This window comes from Solea solea, chromosome 1 (genome assembly GCF_958295425.1).
Source record: "Solea solea chromosome 1, fSolSol10.1, whole genome shotgun sequence".
Classification (NCBI taxonomy): Eukaryota; Metazoa; Chordata; class Actinopteri; order Pleuronectiformes; family Soleidae; genus Solea; species Solea solea.
The window spans coordinates 2357382-2384249 of NC_081134.1; the positions used below are offsets into that span (position 1 = coordinate 2357382).

A 26868-nucleotide genomic window follows, 5' to 3' on the forward strand; every position below is an offset into this window, starting at 1 on the left:
TGCAGCCTCCGCCACAATTGCAACCTTATCATATGGTTTCTTTATTGTAACGATTAAAACATGTTTCATGTTGCAGCAGTGTGAGTAGAACTTTGATTAGCTGATGCACGCACATCACATTCTTTGTCATGTGGTCACATGGATGCATTTTAATGGCAGACCTGAGCAGTCGTACGTTAGGCTGTCCACTAAGGACAGGTGTTAATACCAGGTTTAAATGGGACATTTTAGGCTAGTTATTGTTGTGGATGTCTTTGTTACTGTCTTGGATTGATCAGCTATACACACACACATATATATATATATATATATATATATATATATATATATATATATATATATATATATATATATATATATATATATATATATATATATATATATATATATATATATATATATATATATATAGCTGATTTGAATCAGAGTATTTTAAGTGTGTTTCTCTTGCCATCAGCTTAGTGAATCCTGGAATCGATTGAGCCTGTAACGATCCACACGTTTGAGCCTTTGTGGCTCAGGTAATGGAAGAACACATTATCTGGCCGCAGCTGGAGGATCCTTTGAAGTAGGACTGTGTAGTCAAAGTACTTCTGCAGTACATTTTGTGTACATCTGTTCTGAATCGCAACACTTTTAAAACTGGATTTCTCAAGATTTTACAAACTTTTGTGTGTGTGTTTTAAATAAAAGAGGTGGAGCACACGTGTGTGTTTAACGTTTAAGTAAAGACACGAGTTGACAGCAACCTAAACCAAACCTTACAAGCTTTTTTTTTGTAGTTCTGTATTTATTTATGTTCTGATCCCTGGTTTTTACAACCCTGTGGTTGTATGAGGTGATCTGAGTTTCTCTCAGCATCCCTCCCTCAATGAAAATGTCTACTGTAAACTACTTGACAAACAACTCACACAATTTACAAATATACAACTCTGCAATATCAAGAATATGTTTTATGGTTTTATGTCGCTGTTGGACAGCATTTTCTGACCGTAAACTGAAGTTTGTGTCACTTTGTAAATCGTTCTCTTCTCACACCAAAGTCCATAGAGAAAATCAGCAATTTTACACCACAGCACACAGGAGCTGTTGATCCACATCCATCTTTATTAAGAAGTTCAAATATTACATTTTGGGACTTCAGTGTATGAAGCCACAAAATGGCTTTACCCAAGTGACAAAAAATCGACCAAACGAAGCAGCAGTAGAGCAGCAGCCTCCGTGTTCCTCTGAGCTAAAATCGCTGATTTTCTCTATGGACTTTGGTGCAGGAGAGTGAGAGGTTTACAAACTTCAGTTTCCTGTTGGAAAAGTCTGTCTAACAGTCTTACACTGAGATAAAGACGTGAACATATTCTTAAGAATATAAACTGACGTGTATTTTATTAGTATTAGTATTAAAGTTCGAAAAAAAGCTGTCTAAATTATTGTGATTATATTGCAGGATGTCCCTAATTTACATTTTAATACGTAAAAGATCTTAGAGTTGTTTTGTTGTTTGAACCAGTAAACAGAAAACAAGGCATGTCTGTAGTGACAGTCCAAACTGGGTCCCTAAACCTGGAAAGAGAGAGTGTGTAAAGCTGGAAACTTCTTTAAAAGAAGTAGGGCATAAACAGTGGGACAGGGACGTGTCACATGACTGTGTGTTTCCATATATGTGTGTGTGCGTGTGTGAGTAGATTGAGATTTTCATGCTGAGCTTCCGTCAGCTGGAGTCCTCAGAGTCTCTGTGACGTGTGTCACAGCAGCCTGTCACACTGAGGGGAACAATGTGTAGGAAATGCTAATGTAACCTCTCTTCTTTTTCTTCTTTTTTTTTGCTGTTTCATCCTCACTCCTCACGGCTGCTTCTCTCCACTAATGACTTCTGCCTCGAACCTTAATTTTCTGCTCATGCAGTTGTGTCGAGGCACTATTATTAACTTAGTGTAGGCTGTGAGGACATTTTGACCTGGTGAGGACATCTTAAAACGACTTTTAAAGGACTTTTAAAGGGTGTGTTTGTGTAATGGCTGATAATAGCTGCAGTCAAATATCATGGTAACACTTGATATATATCACAATCCATAGCTTATATGCTATATGTTGGTACATGAGTCAGATTTACCTAAAATATGTAGTTATGAGTTCAAATAATAACTTCTGTACTCTAAGGCAAGGATTAGAATTTATTATGAACTCAATTTAGTGCACACACAGATATACAAACAGTGACAATTGTGTACTAACACGACAATAAGAGTTGTGATAATGATATATAAAACAGTACACATTTTTTTTTCTGTTTATTATTTTTTATCATTGATTGATTCGTTTAAAGCACACATGTCATTTCTTTCTTTTACTTTTTTTTTAAAAAATGGCACAGAAAATAGAATAATAATACTAGAACAATTAAGTTACAGCCAGTGCAATAAAAATAACACTACACTTTCTGTTTGACAATAATTAAATGTTTAATCCTGGTTGAATAGAATTAAGGCCAGTGATGACATCATCATGATGTGGTACAGTACAGGTCACTAATGACATGTTAAAGTAACACATGCATATTTTAACACAGTTTAATTGGCCTTTGTGTGTTTTTTTTTAACATGAATATTTAGCTTTCTAAATGACTTGAAGCACTTACACATATAAGTGTGTTTTTACGTCACTTTAATCACTGTTCGTGGCCCCTTGGATGGTGTGAGCTGGAAAGAATCCACCTGTTGCATCCTCCGTGCTCTGGGACGGAAGGACATGTTTGTTTGAGTCTTTGAAAGGGGACAGCTGCATAAACCCATTGTTTGTCATCATGTCACGTGGTATAAATAATGTCAGAATGGATGAATGGCAAGTGATTTCATATTGAAATGATATCACGATAATACATGATGGTAGCTTAAAACAGAACTTACAAATAAAAGTCTTTGTTTTGATATGGATAGATATAGATATACATTTCCCAAAAAGAAAAAAAGAAAGAAGTATATCTTAAATAGCGACACCGGTCTCTGCATGACTGTAGATATAAACAGTGCGTCACCACACAGCTTTATTGTTTATATCCTGGAGTTTTCTTATCTCAAAAACATTTACACGGGTATTATCGTAACAAAAAACATAAAATAGCAGCTTTAATGTCAATATGAAGTGACATTATTTCATGATAACTGAACACTGAAGCATGTCTGATTGTGGCGTTTACAGTCGAGCAGAATCAGTTTTGTCCTGTATCTTGTTTTTTGCCTCCTCTAACATCTGCTTTTTGAAATAATGTGTCCATGCATCTCTTCCCCTCAGGGAAGCCTTTTTATGAAGTGTTAAAGTGCGAGTTAAACACAGCTTAACTGTCATTATCTTTCTTTAATGTGTATGTAGTGAGTGGGGTGGAACTGAACCAGAGCGTGATGAGGCTTCAGCCCTCAGGGCTGTGTGTGTGTGTGTGTGTGTGTGTGTGTGTGTGTGTGTGTGTGTGGTCCAAGCTCAAACGGTCAGGTCTCTATTCAGACTTTACATTTGCACAATTATGTTTTACACAAGTCAAGTCACCAAAGGGGAACTGTTACAGTGATTCACATTTAGGACAAACACTCCCATCATCCTTCTGTATCCCTCACCCCTTCACCTCCTCCTCCTCCTCTGCTGTATCTCCACTAATCTGATGTCACTTTTTCTGTGTGTGTGTGTGTGTGTTTTTCATGTCAAAACATTTGACACAAAATTGACTTGAATTATACAGTAGCTGCTGCGGCTTTGGGCGATTGTGAATGTCCGGCTTGAAGATTCCACAATGACTAAATACTTCAGTGTCTGTGTTTACAGACAAACTCTGATTCAACTCTGATTCATTCCTCTCTTGTTCATTTCAAATCCTTCACAAATGTTGTGATAATAACTGTATTTATAGAGCAAACCCTTGTATCCAACCTCGGTTCCAAGCCCCCCTTAAGGGGGTCACAGAGCTTTGACTGCTCTGAGTTTGTGAGGTTAATATAATTGTATTTGTGCATCCCAATCAGGCACTCTACTGGATAATTAGAAGTCAGTATCAAACAAATAAAAACTATAATTTGTTTGGTCCACCTTTCAATTGATTAAGCTATTTATCACCAAAGTAAAAACGTAAAAGTAAAAATGTAAGACGTGAGTAGAAATGTAAAAGTACCAAAGACAAAAAAGGATTTTGTTTTTATCTATATACACTGTGAGAAAAGGAACAAAAACCTACAAGTGCTGTTTATTTTTTCATATGAACTTCTTTTTTTGTGTGCGTGCCCAATGGGCTTCAATGAAAAAAGCTTTGGGACCATGTGCCTTAGCTGATTGTGGTTTTAAATGTCTTTTTTCTTGTCCTGCTGTTTTCCAGGATGCCAGCTACTGGCTGCAGGTCCACCGGCTGGAACACGGTGACGGCGGCATCCTCGACCTGGACGATGTGCTGTGCGATGTGGCCGATGACAAAGACAGGGTGAGTGGTGCTGATGCTGCGTTGCTGGCTGTTTTCTACTCTTCTTCCCTTCTATCTAAGATAGAGAAAGTGCTTTCTGAGCAGTCAGATAAGAGAATTTGTCCTGTACCTTTGATCTGTGAAGGCCTCCTTATGTTTTTTCTTTTAGTTTCTCTTTTGTTACCTCTTATCTGAATGTAGATACTTTAGAGATGTTAAATTACCAGATTGCTTTGTTCATAGATTGCACATTTACAGTGATACTGTGAAGAAGTAATGGAGCCGAATATTGTTGTGTTCTATTTCACCTAGTGTCTGTTGGTTAACAGTTAACAGGATTATTGAAATTGTTATTATACTGATTTTGACAAAACAGTTGTGGAGGAATGGAGTAAAAAGCCAGGTTCTTCTGGAGCTTAGCGAAAGGAGACGGTTCACACTGGTCTATCCTCAGGCCTGGAGCTGTGCTCACTGTCAGTGCACCTGACAATCATATTTCCTTACGCCTGGGTTCATTCAGCACCTGTGGGGGCAATTCTTTTTGTGAAGTAACGCCAGGGTTTGGGTCTTGACTGACAGCCAAGAAAAGGTCACAGGGTCTCAATACAGCACTCAAATAGACGTAAATTCAGCTCATTTGGCTTAGTCGAGTCACAGTAGACGCATTAGAAGTAAGATAAAACTGCAAGAGACATACAGGGTTGTGAGGAAGTGTTTGTTAATAACATTTTAATTTTATGCTATTTATCATATGAATGAAAATAGAAAAATGCTATTAAAACTTGCATTTTGGGTCATGTAGTGTAAATAAAGTGATGCCAGTCCATCTTGAATGCCCCCTGTTGGCTGGTTGCAATATCAACGTAGTTGTAATCACACTAATATACTGTATGTTGACTTTTTTTGTCACTTTATGGAGAAAAAAATGTGGATAACAACTGCGTCTGACTTATTTTTGCTTAATTGTACACTGTAATGTTCTACATATGGACTATAAACTTGTTACACAGGGTAGCATCTGTTTGTCAGGACACGAGAAGTTACTTGGTGCACGTTAGTGAAACATTGACACAACAATTAGGGTTTTGACAAGTGTTTTATTGGCTCCTCTCTCGCCATCGGCATATAGTGATTTAACACAGATTCTAACTGCAAAGAAATATTTATGCTGCTGGTGACGAGCTCTCCCCTTCTTTTTCTTGCAACACTGTCAACCTCGTGGTTGTGCGCCTCCAGCTGCGAGTGTTTCTCTGCATGTCGGTGAGGTGTGCACCCTGTAGGTGAGCTGTCATTTCGCGTTAACCTCACATCACTCTCCCTTTCCCGTACCCCGTCTCCCCTTCGCCCCTGCAGGCGTCTTCCACAGCAGAGAATGTGTACAGTTCATATGAGACAACAACACCCCTCACCTTCACTTACACACATCTGCAACACTGTCACTGTTTTAGTTTTTAGTTGTTTCCAATTGAATGGTTTTTCAGTATTTAGTAAGATTTCATGCATGCCTTCAAGGAGCAGGTTGACAGTATGCGTTCATCAATTCTGCATTTGTTTGATATTATTTAGTGAATAACAAAAGTCAAGGTCGAGTGTGCTTGTTTTTCTCACCATCACCTTTATGGATGTATTTACGGTGCATAAAACACAGCATACTTCCACGAAAGGATGTATTTTTATCACAAAAGGTTCAGGAGGCATCATTTAAATGTCCTTACATCTACACATACTCAGGACATGCCCTGGAAAAAAGCCGTCTGTGGTAAAAGTTCTCGCAGTTTTCAAATGACGACACCTGCATCCGTTGCGGTGGCTACAGCTATTGTTAGATATTATCTCTCTGATTTGACTCGTGAAACCTCTGATGCCAACTTTGAATGAATGTTTTTGACATGTCGAGTGTCAGCATCAAGTTTCTGTGTGTGTGTGTGTGTGTGTGTTTCACTGTGTTGTGTTTATTTTCCTGCTTCCTGGAGCTTCCCGGGACCGAAACACGGCGTGCAGTGTAGTGTAGTGTAGAGTTTCTGGGCAGGGCGGGGGTTGGCCTCATTATCAGTTACAGTTTACTTAGCTTTTTTTGATCTGTGATTCAAATCTTGTCTTCTGATTATTTTGGCACCTTGTGAAGATATTTTCAAACTGAAATGTGCTCTAAGGCAGTTTCTGTGGTAACAAGTTAAACTACTGTGGTGGTGGTGGTGGTGTGTGTTTTCCACCAGCAGCTGTTTAGGTAAAACACAGCTTGCCACGCGCAGTTTTTACATAGTAGATGATTAAAGTCACGTCAGCCGTCAGGCCGTCTGGATTTATTATGATTTTATGGCTGTAGAATTGTCAAAAGATGTTCAATGAGTGAGTTTTTTTTGCCCCCTTTTTTTTCAAGATAACTTTCACCTTCAATATCTGGAAGTTATTCAACAGTATTATGGTACTGAGAAGCTGACGTCACAAACGAAATTGAATGGTTGTTCCGTGGAAGTCCCGAGGGCTACTGTAATGACAAGTATACGGACGCACAGCTCTATTTCTCTGCTTTCCGATATCCATCCATCTTCTATCACTGTATCCTCCATCCACACGAGGGTCATGGGCGGACGCTGTGCCAATCTCGGCTGACATAGGGCAAAAGGCGGGGGTCACACCCTGGACAGATCGCCAGTCCATAGTTTTTGAATTTCCTAGATCACAAACGGTCTAGGAGTTACGGTAATCCAAATCCTGATGGTAACAGAAGGGTTAAATGAACTCTGCTGCCTGTCAGTGATGTCATCGTCTGTTGCTGGAGTTATTATCTTTTCACTCCCTCCTCCCTGTGTCACTTTTTTTTCATCATTATTCATCTTACACACATTTAAAGCGATACATCTAATAATACAGCAAATATAAATGTGGTTATTTACATGAATGAGCACTTAGAGTTTTCACTGCATAAACTAAAGGATGACCTGTTCCATGAGCTCGGTGAGACGTTCTCTCCCGATAGCGAGCCCCTATGCTGGACCCTGGCTGAACCACAGCGATGGGGGTGGTGCCAGTGAAGCTGGATGATGATCAGCAAACCCACTCCCTCTGAATCCCACTGTGCTTCAGTTGCGGAGTGTTTGCAGTCTGGTGGAGCCAAGAGAAGAGCTCACAGTGAAAGTGAGCCACAGTTCATGGACTCTGCTGGCACACATCCCAGCCCTGCATATGTGTGTGTTTCTGTACACAGGCTTTGAGCACAAGTATTAAAAATAATCAAGGTTCTGCGCGGCTGTGTGTACGTCTATTTAGTTGATGCCTATTTAGTTTAGTTTGACCCCTGACCTCAGGGAGACACGTGCCACTGACAGTCAGACTGAAGGTTATCATGATCTTCCAGTTCCTCAGCTTGGATTTAGAAGACAGCAGATTCATCACATCTGATGACACTGATACCATCTCTGGTGGAGTCGTGATTAAACAAAGTTAACTTGTGTATTTAAAGTTGGCGTGCTGTCAAAGTGTGTCAGTGTCAGCTGTAGTGAATCTGAAACAACACCTGGGAGATGATTCAAGAGCAGCACGGCCGTGTTTGACAGCTCGTTGGATGACTTTGTCTGGTGCTTGTTTGTTGTTGTCAAAATCTCATGCATGAATATATGTAGTATGAAGTGAATCTGCTTGTTTGACAAAGTAATGATGAAACGCCACTCGTCGTCTGGTAACTGTAGCTGAGAAACTGAGCTACAAGTGGCCTCTGGTCATTTTTTCATCTGTAAAGTTTTATTGTTTTACATTAAAAGCTTTTTATTACTCATCCACTTTTCTTTAAAGCTGGCGTAGGATTATTAATCAATAACACACTGACAGCATAATGTTTACCAAGTGATCTGAGAGAGAGAGTCAGACCTGATATATACTCATCACTTCAGTGGAAAAGTCACACAACAAGGAAAAACATTTGAACTCGTACATGCAATAAACCACACATCATTATGGGATGGGCATAGTTTTCCAAAGTGAAAGTAATTGCTTCATGTTATCCGTCGTGTTCGAAAAGCATGCACCTGCCTGAGCCTCCATCCCAAGATTTTAGCATTTCATAGCATTCAAGCCAACTACGGATTTTATTGCATCTACATTCTGTCTAAAAATAGAGGGTTTTGCACATGAATTCACATTAGTGCTGTCCTGGGACGTCTGGGGAGAGATGAAGAAGTTCCTCATGGACACGAGTGTGAGCGCCTCCATGTGTCCTCCACTAAACATGACCGGTGGTCTCCTGGCAGCTGTGAGTCATCCCTGCCATCATTCCACAGAAGCTTTTTAAAGACTAGGAGGAATGGCCGGCCCATCACACAAGGACACTTTTATTAGCTTACACTGGAATGAAATAGGCTGCGTGAAGCTCTCATCTTGGGAATACAAGTATATACTGTATGTTTTTAGTCCACTTCACTGTGTGTGTGTGTCTCCAACTATTTTAAGGTGGAATTGTGAGTGTTTTTTTTTTATGTGTCCAGATACCGTATTTATCATCGTGCCAGGAAAAGTGGCAGCCTGCCCTCAAACTCCGAGTGTTTTTCCAGATGCCATCTTTCCATCCGTTCATCATCCTTCCTTTTTTTTTTTCTCCTTTCCTTTTATAAACCCACCTCTCATACTAAGTCTGACTTAGTCTGACTTTCAAAGCCACAGTAACTCATCTATGACTTTTATTAACCTCGTTCACTCGCAGGAATCAGTCAACGGTTTTTGAGCTGAGGTAGTGGAAAAAACATTTTTCTGATTGCTCTTTGGAAGCGTCGTCTTCAGCTGTGTAAACAGACACCTTTTTACATAGTTTTTCACTACTGTAAGCACTGTGTTCCCATATTAAGACGATAGTCTGAATAAGACTAAATGACCAGAATACCTGGATAATTGTTTACCTGGATAAGATCTGTTAAATATATAAATGCTATCAATAGTCGGTATGTGTTTGTCAGATTGTGGAAGATAACCATAACCATAGAGACAGGAATTTATGATATGGAACTGGTTAATCTATAGCCAGAGGTTACATTTCAACTACAATGATTGACTTGATAGGGTTTGCAGTAAATATACATTATTTACTTTATTTTACATTATTTCACACACAAGCAGAAGTTAATTCCAGGTGAATTGCGTCATGAAAAGCAAGTTTCCAGTTCCTCTCTCAGAGTTTATGCGTTTCCACCTCATTGTAACCACTTTCTTGGCTGCTGTGAAAGCAGCAAAAACAAGTCTTTTTATTGTTTATACTTTGCTTGATTATTTTTGTACGAGTCTCCATTTTGTGATATTTTTTTTTCTTCTTCTTCTTCTTACTGATCAGCAGTCAGAGGTGGAAAATACTACTACTGCACTTTAGAACTAGAGATATAATCAGTTCCATATACATTTCCAGTGTAATCTCACATGCACCAAGGTTTAAGTTTCTTTATAACACGAGATGTTTTAACATTTATGACGTCACATTAAGTGTCACACAAACACAGTACACACAGTACGTACTGTACATACATGTACATGTACATATACACATGATCTTAGGGTGCTGCATTAACATCCATACCTAGTTAATGCCTAACCCTAACTTTACCCATAACCACAATTACAGTCTTTGGCCTAATCTTCACTTAACAGCTATTCAGAGATTAGGATCTGCCTCATTAGGTCCAGGTTTTGGTCTCCATGGCGACTACTGGTCCTCACAAAGTTAAGTGATTATGCCAGCGATTGGTCCTAAAGAGGCAACAAATACTAACACACACACACACCCTGGCATACCGCAGGTGTCCGGTGACACGCTCGTCCCGACACATGCTCCTGCAGCGATGCCATGACCCCGAGAGCTGGCACCTGGACCTGCCAACACATTCCTATCTCTGTGTGTGCATGTGTGTGTTGTGAAGGTGTGTGTGTGTGTGTGCGTGTGTGTAGTGAGGGTGTGCCACACAGCTGCGTCCGCTGCTCTTCCATCACTGACATGTGTGATTCCCAGTCAGCACGGTGTCTCTGTGTGTGTGTGTGTGTGTGTGTGTGACAGACACATGTTTGTAACATACTTATACTTAAGACGTCGGTTGTTGTTTTAATAATATGTTATGTTACATAATGTGGATAGTTGGTTTGTTTGGAAGTGTAATCTTTCATTCTCTCGTTTGTTTCTGAGTATAAATCTGAAACAAAACCTTATTCTATTGAAGCATTTCTTGTATTTTTTCCTCTAGTTTGATGTTGTGTGTGTGTGTTTGCTGTGAATCCACACGATGCCCCAGTCTGTGCTGAATATAGACAAGTAGACAGACAGACAGACAGACTGACTGGAAGAGGCCATGGGGTTAAATAAACCCTGAGGAGTTTCTTAAAATGACTCCTTCAGTCTTCTTGTGTCCATCCTGTCGAAGAACATCAAGAGACAGTCAGGCTGCCAGATAAATATGTGTGTGTGTGTGTGTGCTGTCCACTGAAATGGAGCGATTTGATCCTTGTGACCTCTGCCAGTTAAAGTCATAATACAGCAACATTCATCAATGGAGCTTCTTAAGCTTATGCTGTTAAATTGTGTTTTTTCATGAAACAGATGATGAAAAAAATCAATTTTTTATTAGAATCAAGACAAGGAATTTGTTTTGGTTTTAAAATCAGTCACTGACTCGTCTTCTACTGCTCAATCCTCCACATGAGGGTCGCGGGGTCACTGGTGCCAATCCCAGCTGACATGGTGCGAAGGGGACAATAAACAATATGAATGTTAAATAAAGACTTGACATAAATAACTTGACGTAAATAAGCAGTTGACGTAAATAATACTTACAGTAATATAACTGGACGATGTGACTTATTTAAAAATGGCTAATGTCTGCTCTAGCTCGTCCAGTGCACTGTGTGTGAGACAGGCTACGATGTCCCAACACTGTCCTCCCGATGGAGACGTCCAGCCTCCTCACTCACAGCAGTGAACCTATTTTAGCTGACACCCATAAACACTGAGGTGTTTACACGTTATTGATCCCTTTTCTCCATTTGGCTCGTTTGTTACCTCAGTTGATATTGATTTTCTGAACACACACACACACACACACACAGACACACACACACACACACACACACACAGACACAGACACACAGACACAGACACACAGACACACAGACACAGACACACACACACAAATGCTGTGAAGCTGAACTCCACCGAGCCCAGTTTCAGACGCTGACTGATGCTGAATGCAAGGATACGTCTGATTTTTGACGTAGAAGTTTGGGGGTAAAGATGAAAGAGAGGTAACATCAAGAGATTATCAAATGAAGGACATCCTGATATTCCTGATATTCATGCCCTAGTTTTTGACTTCATTGAGTTCATGGAACAGAGTAGACATGGTGGCATCCTCAGGTGTTTTGATTCACAGACGTAGCACCAACAGTAATGTCATGGTTTTTTACCTTGGGAAAGAAGGAGCTGTAATGTCATCTGTTGGGATCAGTTGACGGAAGTAGACACATAGATGCCAAAGATAGTGCTGTTTGTTGTGAGCAGGATTACTGTCTGAACCTTTACCAACAATGGCCACGGTTGAAATGTATGAACAGCGCTGAAATATACAGTTTACTACTGAGACTGGAATAATTGAACAGTTGGAATTATTCATTTCTGGGTTCTTTTTTTTCTATGTCACCTGTTGGTTGTGACGTGTCATTTATAAGACTCACATTTTACAATTTGTCCATCAGCACCTAGATTTTTGAAACTAAAAAAGACAATTTCTGGATGAAAGGGTGGAGCTGGGGGGAAAGTAAGGGCTGGGTTTCCCTCTGTTTGACTCTTATGGAGTGTTCCCATGATCATTACTTGGTGAGGGCTGTGCCTGACTACATGACTAATGTACATACGTGACATTGTACCTGGACAATCATTTACAAAAGTCACATCATGCTGCATTTGAAGATAAAAAGGGAAACTAGTGATTGGGACTATAAACTACTCAAGACTGTGTTTACTAATGCTATAAATGAAATGAGAAGTATGCTTATTTTCTCATAGACTTGCATACAAACTGGTGAAGTTGCGCCTGATTTCAGGTTTTTGATCCATTCATTTGTAGTAATAATCACAGAAGAGGTTCTGGACCGGTTTGTCTTGACTTTGTTCCAAACAGGTTGAGAGCAGTTGCTTGTGGCTGCAGATTTCAGATACTTTTCTGTTTGTTAGTTTGTTTTTACAGCAAATAATCTTATTTCTTCAAGTAATCTTTAATTGACTATTTTCACCAAACTCCACCCGTCTCACTCCTCCTCCCAAAGATCTTTCACTGAGTAAGTGTTAGTGATGACCTCATTTATTCCTGACGACGTCTCCTCCTCCTCCTCCTCCTTCTCCTCCTCCTGCCTTTCTTCTTCCCTCTCTTCAGCCTCCTAATGAGAACAAGATGACAACTCAATGCCAGACTTGGGGTGACACAGAAACCCTGAGCAGCAGACAGAGCGAGGACTAAGACGGACCAGAATATGACGCACCAGAATTTCTGTACTCTATTATCAAAGGCCAAGTGGCGTTAATAACATTCTTCTGACCACAGATCTCTATCAGCGGGCTCTCAGCTCTTTTCTGGAGGGGACTTGGCAAACCAAACGCACATCTTCATCACCTACGTGCAGCAGTGTATGCTTAAACTCTCCTTTAATCATCTAACTGCCGTCATATCTAAGATTAATGGCATCGAATTGCCTGTCAAACGACAAACAATTAACACTTTTGTTCAAACAAGCCTCACTAAATGTCAAATTATTCATGCGTTTTGAGATAAGAGATATTAATTCCAAAGAAAGCCGCGCTTGTTAAAACAAGTGAAGAAATGTAGCAGGAAATATTTCAAGCCGTTGAAGTGTGGAGGTGTGCGTCTTTCTTTCCTCTTTTCCTGCCGCCGTTGCGACTGGTCGTGTTCGAACAGCGCGTCTCACCCTCGCATTAATGCAATGCCTTATGGGAGCTTCTCACGAGGTGCAAGGCAGAGGCGAGGTGGGCTGCCGTCCCCTTGTTGGAGTTGGTTGCCATGACTGCACCTCTGCAGGAGAAGATTCAAACACAGACAGATGCACCACGTGCATGATTTAGAAAACAGAAACAAGAAGTCTGCACTGCAATTTTGGGCTGATGTTCTCTGTTTTCTGTGTTTTTGGTGCTTTCACACAAATGAACGTCAGTTTCTTAGAAATACTGTGTTATAAAACAACATCACCTGTAAACACAGTATTACACTGAAAGTTATACAAGCTTCTGTGCCGAGTGATTACTGACACACTTTAGCAGCCTCAGCATTTCACCTTGAGTAATTGTCCCCCAACACAACTCCTGCGTCATAAAGACTCCATTGTGTGTAAAGTACACTGACACTGCATGTCCTTGTAGGTGTATGATCTTCTTGCACAACAGCAGCTCCTCTGCACAGGCCGCATCAACCCACATGGTGACCGTAAACACAGAGGTTAGCAGTGAGGTAACCCTCGCCTCCTCCCTCCCTCAGTCTGTCCACGTCTCTCTGCTTTGGTCACTGCTGAGTGACCAGAGAACCCAAAACACCTCCAAGCTCGACAACACCTTACATGGACAATGAGAAATTAAAGCATGGTTCAGTTACAGGTTGACTGATTTTTAAAGGCTGATGGAATAGCAGTAGTTGTCTAATCTAATCTGATTCATCATCTGAAATCCTGAAATTAAAGAAAAAGTCATTGAGAATTTTCTGTAAAGAAAGAAAAATTAAAAAGACTTAAAACAGAACAATGTTTTATCAAAGATTGTATGATAAAAAGTTTTTTTCATATTTCTCCAGTGGCAGAAGTGCACAAGAAACAGTTCCGCCTTTCTTTCACATCTGGAGTCAGTAACATAAAGTAATATTTACAGGTATATAGTGTGTATATATACTGGTATATAACGCCAACAGTTATAGGCAAACCTTATTCAAAAGTTAGAGGGGTTAGCAATAAGGTTAGCAGTTGGTGAATGCCTGTATCGGTCTGTCACAACCACGTACAGGGTGGTCACTCGTGTAAATTTTCTGTCCCAGTCCGTCCAGGGCCATAAATAATACGCTATAAAACTGAAGCTGCGGGCCGTATAATATCTGACCAGACTTTGGACATGCCTAGGTTAAATGAACGTGTGTTTGCAGAAGTAACGGCATTTCTGAGGGTCATTGAATGCACCTCGTAGCCAAACTCATCAATTTTCATGTGGAGTACCCGCGGCTGGATAGAACAGTTGTTTGTGTCTCCACATGATTGGTGGAGGCAGCAAAACAACTCTGCATTATTTATTTATTTATTTATTTATTTATTTATCCTTTATTTAGCAAGGAAGGTTCCATTGAGATACAAGATCTCTTCTTCCAGGGAATCCTGGTCAAGATAGCAGCATAGATGGTACAAATAGTCACGGAGACAAGACAATTTCAGGGATAAATGTAACATTTCCCATCAGAGTGGATTCATCGGCTAATCTAATCTAATCTAAATGATTTAGTCACGATTACATTCTTTACCAAGTGTGAAAACGGGGGTAATCCAGCATCCAACACTTGTGAAGTGTTGTAGGTGAGAAGCGTGTGAAGGTTAAACAGCTATAATAAAGTCAGTTGATAAAAATGTCATCATCAGTGCTACTGTGTGATGAGAACTTCTGAATCCATTTATATAAGAAGCAACTGGGCTCAAATTTTTATTTGACCTTTCGTCTATATTTTAGATGACAGCAGAAATAGCTGGGACATTCACAGCATAGTCTCAGATTTGGTCTGGCACTCTGCACCAATATTAGTTCAGTGTTGGCGACCAGCAATGCGATCTCATTTACCACCGGCACCGGGGGCTTTCAGCATGACGACTAAATATGGACGCGGTCAAAATAACCAAGGGGAACTTGGTGTGGTTTGAGTGTTAAGTTTAAATGGTTGAACGTGGTTTCAGCGCTGCCAGAAGATAAAGGGAGACATCCACTAATTCACCTGTCAACACTCCTGTTTTTCTTCTTCATCGAAGTCTGTCCAGTTAAATATTCAAAGTAGAGCTCCTCCTCCTTACACGCTGAACGAACCAATCAGATTAAGTACTGATTTCTCAAATTAGCTTAATTTATTAGGCTTTAATTCAATTCACTTTTTCATATTTGTAGTTACATTACTAGTTTTGCTCGCTTTGATATTGTTTCTCAAAGAAGCACAAGGACAATGTACACTTTCCTTCTAAATCAGCTTAATTATACCTTCTGAACTGTGAGGTTTCTTCATTGCCATCATGAGATAAAAGATAATTTGATCTAATGTCATAGGACAAGGTCTATGAAAAATAAAAATCTTCTAAAATCATCTCGTCAAACCCTTTGAATTGTTATTAACGCTTGATGTCTCACAGTTTAACCATAAAAATGCAACCAAATGTGTAAAAACCTATATTAATATACACTTAACCTTGTAAGGTTTATGCCACAGCTGCCCTAAATCAACAGCATTGGTAATTATTAAAATCATTTCAAGGTAAATGCACATTTCTCCTGCCTCGTAAACATCATTTTTGTGAGAATCTTTACTAACAAAGGGTTCAGAAGGTGAATAAAGAAACGGGAGTCGCAGAGAAATATGAGTGAAACTCTTCTACAGAAAATACTTTTCTAACTCACAACAGACTTCACCAGTCACTTTTTTAAAAGGTCCTAAACAGCTGCTGGACTCACCAAAAACAAACAAACAAACAAACAGAAAGAACTTTCCTCTGAAAACCTTTGTTGGCTGAGGAGGATTTTATTTCAGCAGAGGTCAGTGGTTCCCTGGATTCATGTTGACTTTAGGGTTTTTAGTCTTAATTAGAGCGAAACAGTCAGGAGGAGACAAAGAGTGTGTTTTAGAGGCAACAGGATTATCGGAGCTCACAGATGTGTGTATGTGTGGTAATCAGATTAGCCCTCCTCCTTTTCTCCATCCATTCTCTTCTCTTTCACCTTGTCTCCATTCATCATCCCCTCCTGTCCCCCTCATCCATTGTTGCATCTGTGATTTCTTTTTTATTTTTTTTTAAATACAGACGTCCTCAGCTGGTTCAATTTTCCACCTTGTTTCGTGGCATCTGTAATAGATCAGTGTGTCGAGATTAAAGACTGAACATCACTAATATTCTCCTCATGTCAAAAGCTTTTACATTGTGATGCTGAAAAAAGAAATACAAAGGGCTTTGTGCGCCCTCTTGTGGCAGGATTGAAACGGTGCACTCTGTCTGAATCATTTTTCTGCTGAATGGGTTTTTAACAGTTTCCTGTTTGCTCACACCCTTTGAGTTAATCCAAGACTTTCAACTGTGATTTTTTCCCCCATTTGTTTTTAAGAGTGCAGTTCATTTGATACAGAAATAGTAAAAATGATGGGATGCCGTTTATTCTTTGTACTTGTTGTCAGACAACCGCACAAGAAACAGTTAGTATAATGTCTCTGGCCTGGTAACAATAAGTAAGTAATAATAAAAAATAACAAACTAAATTCATATACCACGTTTCAAAACCATGTTACAAAGTGTCTTACAGTAAAACAGATATAAAGTACGGCTACAACAGTTACTCCATTAATCGATTACTAAATTAATCATCACATTTTTTTTTAGAATTTAGTGTTAAAAAAAAAGAAGGATTTAAGAAGTTCTCTGATTTTTCAGCTTCTTAAATGTCAATATTTTCTGGTTTCTTTGCTCCATATAACAAAGAAATAATAAAAAAATTTGTTAGGTCCATAAAATGTCAGCAAACGTTAAAAAATGTTGATCAGTGTTTGTCAAACCTGGACATAATGATGTTGTCGAATGTCTTGTATTGTTCACAAACCAAAATGATTCGGTTATAATGATTTCTTTGCACAAAAATTAAGTTTAGCACAAGTTCTAATTAGGACCCAATATTCCCTGGAATAGTGTTAATTTGAACTCTTTTTATTGGTATTTTAACATAATACTCTGGATTTATGTTAAACAGACAGAGCTTAATTAAACACTAGTCCATATTGTCTTAATTGGAAGTGGTGTCCAGCGTTATCAGACTTACTTTAACTCTGCAAAGTTTACAGTGCGAAAGTGATCAGTAAAATCTGTAAAGCAATTCTAAAAGCAACAGTGTAGCCACAATCTGTTTTATGTGGTCATATTGTTTTATTTTTTTTAGTGTATGGCCAAACTTGTGGCAACAGGATGTGGTAAAGTCAAACTTAGTGCTACTGAACCACAGGGACGACGGACTGAAACCACAGAGACAAACAGAGCTGGTCAGATAACTGTCCTGTACTGAGTTAGGATTTAATGACCCAGAAGAGATCAGATGTTAAGTCACCAACCAGAAACTTACTTTCCTGAAAAGTTGTAGTGTTAAATGTGCATCTTCATCAGTTTCTCTGTGTTTTTCTCACACCTGTTAATTATCAAAATGACATATTTACAGGAGCAGATTTAACTTGTTTCCTTCCCGGTGTTTCTGGTGTTGGCGTTCCCCTCAAACTTCTCCCTCATGGTTGATCAGTGTTGCCAGGAAAAAACAAAAAAAACATCCAGAATAATCTGCTTATGCATCACTTTTCATGTGCGATCTTCAAACCAAGTGGTTTTTCTCCTGTTTACCAAAGTTATTGGAACGGAGATGTGTATGATGCACATGTTGGTTTGGGCTACAACCACAATTCAGCTCAGCAGTAAAAACTTGCTTTCTGGTTTTTGGGGGCTAAGCTCAGCACATTTCAACGTCCAAGCTTAAATTTGGAGACATGTAGCACAGAAGGTCAGGAGATCGGATCCAAAAAACCCTCGTATGACCTTCATGATAATCAGGCCGCCTGGATTTATTTTGATTTTATGGCTGTAGAATTGTCCAAAAATGATCAGTGAGTGAGTGTCTTCTGCCCATTTTTCCATGACAGTCCATAGTTTTTGAATTTTCCAAATATCACAAATGATCTCGGAGTTAGGTAATGAGAAGAACATTAGTTTATTCTTGCAATTATTAAACAGATTTTGAATAAATTACGTTTGTTAAATAAGAAACATGTTAGAAAAACGAGCCGTTTCCATCTCTTGCAGGTTCTGCAACAGTGTTCTGTGTCATGCACACATACGGCCAGAGGTATTCTCTCTGACCACAGAGACTCGGCCGTATCCAGCTGTGGTCTGTGGGAACAGGCTGCTGCACTGGCAGGAAGTGGTGAATGCTGTCTGTGTGTGTGTGTGTGTGTGTGTGTGGGGGGCAAACATCAGCTTGTCTGAGGCAGCAGGTTCATGTTCTGCCAAACAATCTCACAGACACAGTGAAAAGAACACGGATCATTAAGAAAATGTAGTGAACCATCAACATTAGGAATGTGATACTGAACTCAATAAAGTCATTTTCCCATAATGTGAGACTGCAGCAGATGGTTACACAGTCACGTCGCACTGCAGTTTACACGTCCCATATATCTGTGTGTGACCACATGACATTCTTACTAATGTCAGTAATGAAAAGTTCATCTTTATCTTTATCATAATTAGATTTAAGGTCATTATTGTCCACTCCTAACTGTTATTGATCTCCGTCATGGATGAAATCCAAGAGCTACAGTTAAAACATGCAGAGAGTAAAATTCAGGAGAAAATGACATGAATCAAAAAGTAAAATTCTGTGATTAGTGATAATAATATTATATTATTAAAAAGCAGTGCATCACAGATAAATGCAAAAACATACAATAACAGGCAAAAGAATAAGAATTAATAAACAAAATAGTATATCTATTAGATATAATAGAATAACAATGTGCAGTGTGTTTCAGAGCCTTAAGGATCTCATTTTAAAAGCTCTGTCTTTATCCATGTGCTCACTTCCTTATTAGGTTCTCATCAGCCACAACTTTCAGCTGTTAACTAAAAGCTTTCACCTCATCATTGGTCTCATAGCAGATGTCTTTTCTGTAACTTTTCACCACTGTTGTATTTTGTTACTAGTATTTTCTGAAAGTTATTAAATTAGCTGTCTGTTTACACTTGAAAAGTACTTTATCTTTATTTTCTATTTATCTTCCAACTAATTATCTAATTAATTTCTAGGAGCCTCCTCTTCTACTTCTAGACCATCACTCATTTTCATTTCCACATTTATGTTTAAAATAAAAATGTCAATTTGAATAGCTTGTATGCACGATTATCATGCAATTGACAGACGGGGGACAGAAAATCGTCCTCAATCACACGTCATCCACATTAGCTCAGCTGGTAAGGAGTCCCGGGTTTGCAACCCAGCCATGACTAACAGATCCATGCATTCATCTCCTCCTATGTTAAGACCTTATCTGACTCTAGATTTGGTTCCATTTCCATTTAAAAGTGATAATTGTGAAGTTTGGACACCCCTGCTCCAGACAAAGCTTTGTCACTACCTCCGTTTACCACCGGGGGTCAGTGTGGGTTCATGTTTAATAAGCCTTGAGGTCCTTTCATGAGTCTGCAGGTAGTAGACGTGGGGGTGAGAGTGGCGGCGCGGGTGGAGGAAGAGGGTCTCGGAGGTCTTACATCACACTCCCCTGGGTGCTTTCTGTGCCTGCTGAGACTTCACTTACTGTTACGCTGCTGGTTGAAGGTTTTTAGAGTGTTGTTGCTGACAGAGGGAGGGAGAGAGGGCAGGAAGTAGGTGATGTTTTTGTGTGTGTGTGTTTTTGCCTTTGGGGGGTTTGTATATATACTGTATATGAACACTACATGCCCAATTACCTTGTGCCCTGCTGTGTGTGTGTGTGTGTGTGAGCTTGAGGTCAGATGGAGGTCTGCGTGGACTATGAACACGATGTATCCTCCTCTTATTTACTTTACTGCTTTGATTTCAAAATACCTGTGAGTATAGGAGTGCACCCAATCATTATTTTCATTATTAATTATTTTTCTTGATGAATTGAGTAGTTACAAAAAAGATGGTGTCAAAGAAAACAAAGAAACAAAAGCTAAAAACACTTAAATTCATCTATCAGCTATGAAAATAGTTAGGGCTCAATTCAGTATTTACTTACCAATGAATGACACGTTCGATTGTTACTGTTTTTACACTTCCCTTCGGGAAGATCATGGCAGGAAGTGAGTGTTGGTGGGAATAAACAGGATGTTGTGTTGTGATCGGCACTGTTTGCTTAATCACTTCCTTCCACCGTCTGTGCTTTGATGGCCCGTAAAGTTATCACAAGTTAATCAAAGTGGGATTAATTGATTCAGCGTCACCGGATTGTTCTCGGGGATGAGTGTTGTTTGTTGATCTTCCAAAAAGTGATGTTTGTAATGCGTAGCAGTTTGATACATTATTACATCATTGCTGTTGATAGAATATGTTTTTACCACATTGTAAATTGTTCATAACGTGTATGAAATATGCTCCATTTCTGTCACAATGGTCAAAAAGCCAAGAGATGATGGATGGAAACGTCAAGATATTATTAGTCGAATAATTCCTAAGGATATCAGAGGCTTCCCAGAATAGGTCTGATATATTTGTGGCTGAGAAAAGAGTTGAGAATTAGGGAGTTATTAATAGTTTGATGCATATAGAGAATCAAAAATATACCTGTACGGATAAAACCAAGAAAGCGATCGCCGCTGAAAGACGTTGATGGCTGTGGAGAGAAGCTGGATGGAAGTTTATTTTCACACACAGAGATGCATCATACACACTTTAAATATGAATTTAAAAAAAAAAAGAGGAAGAACCCATGTTAATAACAAACTCTGTGACTCCTGAGAATCAGGATCTGTTCTAATGAGCTCAGCTTCTCACCTCATTGTTGGCACCACATCCTTCCATTGTTACACTGAAGCTTCAAAGTTTACATATTGCCGTGTTTTCAGCACAGCTTGTGTCGCTCACACCACCGTCCAACAGAAGCACTTTGGAAACGGTCGCAGAGCTAATAATTGTAGAGATTTGTTTGGGAACAGTGAATAAAACATGATGAAATCCAGGCCGGTACAGTCTTTTCAGACAGATGCTCTATATATATATATATATATATATATATATATATACATATATATATACACACATACACAATTCTTTTTTCTGATTGAGCATCTGTCTCAAAATATTGTGAAGAATGCAAAAAAAAAACATTTTTGAAGCTGTATTGAAGTCATTTGCTCTAGGTCATGTAACTTTTTACAATATTAATAAAAGTATGTATTGTGGGGCTGTTTCTCTGGAGCCAGTATTTTGTGATGGCCTTTTTACAGAATTGGATATTTTTAAATTAACAGAGGGTAGGAAGACTTGACATTAGGGCTACAACGGTTGTTTGATTATTAGTCGATTACTAAATGAATTGCCAACTATTTTGAAAATCGATGAGTCAAGTTTCTCTGTTATATGGAGCAAAGAAACTGGAGAATGTCAAAGAAATAATTGAAACGGAATAATTGTTTTTGGTTTGTGGACAAAACAAGACACGTGTGCTGAACCAGAAAACCACCTTTATAATAAAAGCTTGAAAATGAGTGCTCTGATGTTCGTTCGTTCGTTCGTTCGTTCGTTCGTTCATTCATTCATTCATTCATTCATTCATTCATCAACTACACCAGAGAGATTCACTTTTTTGGCAGCATTTGTCTGTTTGTGAGCAGCAAATCTTTAATAATAAAACAACTGAAGACAGATTTGAATGAAATATTTGTGGAAATGCATGCAGGTTATGGTTATGGTTCCTAGTTTATTCAGTAGTTGGTTAACATTCTTGCGTATGTAGGCATTCAAAGGAGAAAGGTGAGCACTTTGCTGCCTTTTGCACATGTTAAATCCATTAAGGCAAATCAACAAGTGCCAAGTTGGCACAGGTCAGTGTGAGGAATGTGTGTGTGTGTGTGTGTGTCTCTGTGTGTCTCTGTGTGTCTTCCTCTTCATCTCGAAATGTCAGGAACTCTGGCTGAGAGTTAAAAAAGCAGATTGTTGATTTGAGGCCAAACCTTTTTTCCCCTGATGGTTTTATCAGATCTGATCCTCTCGGCAACAGTCGACCCAAGTGACAAGACTTCCTGTTATCGTCACTAAAGTGGGACAGGATGTCGAGAGAGTGTTTGTGTGTGTGACGAGCACGGACACTCATTCACTGCTTTGTCATTTCCTTGCACCCGTTGGTTCACCTTCAGTAATCAGAATTGGAGAACAATCATAACACTTAAAACATGAACATCTGCCATCAAGCAATTATCAACAGCCTGCAATAATACAATGTATAACTGGCAATATCAGTTATACGTATTGATATATATATTGATCTACTTGATCAATCGAGTAGGGACGGGAATCGTTTCGGTCCGATACTCAAAAACACTGGATCGGATATCGGACAGATGAAAATGTAAATAAAAATCAGCTAAAGCATTTCACTTGAGTCATGTTTGACCTGTTTATTGTTGGAGAATTATGTCTTTGAAGTGACTCAGCATAAATGTGTTGTATCTGAGAAATATCTGTATCCGTAGATACTCGAGTTTGTGATACCAATATCGGTATTGGACACAAAAAAGTGATATTTTCCCATCCTTACAATCGAGTACTCGGTAAAATACCAAGTGTAAAGACTGAACTGGAAATCTGAGCTAAAGATGCAAACAATGAGGTGAAAGATACTAAAACGAGAAATATTTATGAGGTTCATCACCACAGGGGACATTTTTACATCGTGTTTAACTATATATATAGTTGTCGTTTAGAAGTATAAAGGTTTCAATGTGTAACCAGCACGCTATAGTCTGCTTCTTTCAGAATCTGGTCTCCATGTTTTCGCACGCTGGCGAGCCTCCGGGCTACAGTAGTGGGGGGAAAGGCAGTTAAAAGGAACGTAATTAGATGAAAAGATTGTTTACTATTTCCAAAATTACACAAGAACGTCCGTGGCTTTCTTTTTTTAAAGGCAAAACTATTTCCAGATGTAAAAAGATGTTTTTGTGCAAAGTCATTGGCCCAGATAAATGTTACAGGAAATCTATTGTCAAAACAGTTAGATTGTTCTGTTGAAACTTAAACTCTTAGAGAAATCTGGACCTCTGCACCAACTTGTGCAAGACACACGCACACACGGGTTTGCACACATTTGTACAGCTTAAATCCTAATCCATAACTTTACATAACCAGTAAACGCCAAAGCACAATTTAAATCTCACCTCAGATATTATCTAGTTCCTCAGACGTTCTCAGAGGTTCTGCCTCATCGGGATCATTGTTGTTACCCATGAGGACTTGTGGTCCTCACAAGGTCGGTGTTTATGGCAGAAAAAAGGTCCCAAAGACGTAACAAACGGACGTATATGGAGACGCAGCCTCCAGCAGTTGCCATAACAGAGGCGCTGATGAAGGTGATGCAAGGACAGAAACAGAAACACACACGTAGAAGACATCTCTTAACAAGCTGGGTTGTCATAACAGAGACACGGATAAGTCTGACTCTTTAAGAATGATGCAAACAGAAAGCAGAGACAGACGCACATGATCCCGTGCCGCGCTGACGACTCCGCCGCCACCGCCGCTGCTGCTGCTCCACCACTCTGGGGAGACGCCGGTCTTGTTATCAAACACACAGTCAGGACATTTAGTCTGACAGTGCAAAAACAACAAAATGAGTCATGTTTTTATCGTCTTTCGTCACACTCTGCACTTTGATTGCATTTTTTAACCCTTCGTGCCCACGTGGCACAGATCAGTGCCACAGGTGCACCCTTGGTAAATTGCATTGGGAATAATACACAACTCTAATGTGGACAGCCTGGGGTCTGTGTGTTTATAGGTCACATCTTCAGGCTTTACAAAATGCATTTTTTAAGAAGGTCACAAAATGTACTGTTTTTTATTTTATTCTTTATTTCCAAATTTCACAAATTCATTTTTTTTAGTGATTTTTTTGGTCAGGTGTGTTTGTTTAGTTGGTGAAAATGAAAAGTATTCTTTTGCATCAGATTGTCTATAGGTTGTGCCGGGGGGAAAAAAAAGGATATAAAACACTATAACTATATTGCACATTCTTATCGCCTCTGTATATACGTTTTAACATAGTCAAAAAGCTGCCTAAATACTCTAACTACTTTACTTTACTTCCCGTTATACTTTAACTCTTAAAACGGGAAACACGTTTCAGAAATATATCCACATGATGACAGAAACTGTGTAGATTTAGATTTAGCAGCACTTAAATGAGAAAGGCAGTCTTGTCCCATCCCATATCATCATCATCATCATCATCATCACCACCTCCACCATCAGCAGCAGCAGCAGCAGCAGCAGCACTGCAGGCTGCTGCTGTATAGAGTTAGCAGCAGAAATGGCCACAGTGTCCCCGGGGTTTGGCGTAAATGAGATTTGCTGGGGGGATGATTTGGTCGACAGCAGGCCTGGAGATGGTGCTTTACGAAATAACCTCTGCAATCTCTGACAGAGCAGCAGTGGAGGGGGAACACGCACACACACACACACACACACACACACACGCACTCACACACGCACACACAAACTGATGCACTAAAAAAAAGAAAGAAAGAAAGAAAGCGTCTGTGGTCGGAGACCAGACTGGACTATATTTGACAAGTCAGATTTTTGCCTCTGAATCTAAACAGGGATATTATAAGAATTCAGCCAATTAGAATTGGTAACACTTTTCTATGCTGACCTGCATGGATGTATTAGGCCGTCACTTACTGCCCTGATGCTCACTCTGCACTCGTACTGAAGTGGCTGTTTAATGAGTTTATCCGCAAATCAACACATTTAATGAAGAATTAAGCCGGAGAAATGACGATGGTGTGAAACGGAACACATTTGAGCTATTAGAACATGTGACTTTATGAATAAGCAATTGGTAAATATAGACTTTAATAATTAATAATAATTTAATAATTGAATAATTCATACATTTCCAAGACTGTAAGTTCTTGTACTGAAATGTACTTTCTATTTGTCAATAACCAACATAACAGCACAGGATTAGGCATTAAAACTTACTTATCTTCATCCTTGTTGTCTGTTTCTTGTACTCTTCATCTTCTCTGTCTTTTCCTTTATTTCACATTCTTGACATTCTTTACCCTTAAAACTTCATAAAGCGTCCACACACACACACACACACACACACACACACACACTTGCATTAAACCAACAGCACATTCCCCCCTGTTTGAATAATAAGTATAAGATGAACCTACAACAGCACCTGTACATACAGTCTTATAACCCCAACCACGACTCCCTGCTTCTGTCTCAGATCTGTCTTTTCAGAGATGTAAATCCAGCCCGTGGCGGCCATGTTGGACCAGACACTCAAACCACTGACCCTTTGACAGACGCTCATTTTGGGCAATTGCCCCTCTATATCCACGATGTTGTTTTTCACCCTCGGCTGTCAGAATCGCTTGTATCTGACTGTGGCACGACTTCAAACCTATCCGGACTTTCCTCAGTGGGGTTTCTTAAACGTGGCGGTAGTTGAGGGCTTTGTGTTTTTGCGTTTCTGAAGCGAGGACGAGGACAAGGTCAAACGTTTTCACAGTCCTCTGTGGATATTTGATCGTACCTGTGGGATTTAAAGTATGTTCCAGAAGAAGAAGACAAGAACGTGGGGCAGAATCATCTCACTGTCGGTGACATTTAACGTTAACAGCATCAATAATAATGGTTATCTGTCAGTGTCGGTGCATTACTGTCATCTAAGCTTATTGTGGCAGCCGAAAAGCTCTTTGTCTGCTCTCAACACAGCAGGCGTCACACCAGAAAAGAAGTGGGGACTCGTCTTTGACACTGATTGATTTCTTTTTCTCTTTATTGACACGAGAGATGGACCCCCCCCCACCCCCCCACCCATCCACCGGGAAAACCGGCAGATGTTGTTGTACTTTTACATCTGAATTCAGGATTTGACCCAGAAACAGAGTCTTAGCATCATTCCCCATCTCCCTAACCATTTTGTCACGTACCCTCATTTGTGTCTCTCCTCCTATATGACTTCCCTTCTCCCTAATCTCCTCCCTTCGCTCTCGTTCTGTCCAAACTGCTCCTCTTCCTCTCACCCATCCCCTCCTCTTTTTGTCACAGTAATTGGCTTGGTAAAATTATGCAGACTTATTTAGCTCTCTCTCTCTCTCCCCCCCTCTCCCCCCTACCTCTCTCTCTTTGCTTGGCTCACGTAAGATAAATTGCCCACAGAATTGCAGCGGCACTTGTTGTCCGTTTGGTTGCATTAGCGTTATAAAGCAGACTTGGCTCACATCATCTCTCAATCTCTGCGTTTGTCTCATTCTCTTTCTCTCAATGTCCATCTCCTACCTTTCTTTTTTCTCTTGTTTTCTGTCTGTCTATTTGAAACCCTTCACTTCCTCTCATGCCTTTGTCCATAATGAGAATTTTGCCTTTGATGCAGCACGGCGGGGAATTGAGT

The 26868-nt window shown here is 39.6% G+C and overlaps 1 protein-coding gene across 10 annotated transcripts in view; it reads left to right on the plus strand.

Moving 5' to 3' along the window:
• LOC131471006 (partitioning defective 3 homolog) overlaps positions 1 to 26868 on the plus strand; it is a 224019-nt gene that overhangs the window by 36828 nt on the left and 160323 nt on the right. For all 10 annotated transcript variants that reach the window (XM_058647253.1, XM_058647259.1, XM_058647180.1 and 7 more), the window contains exon 2: positions 4355 to 4456. In XM_058647253.1, coding sequence (XP_058503236.1) covers positions 4355 to 4456 — 102 coding nt within the window. The remainder of the gene's footprint in view (positions 1 to 4354; positions 4457 to 26868) is intronic.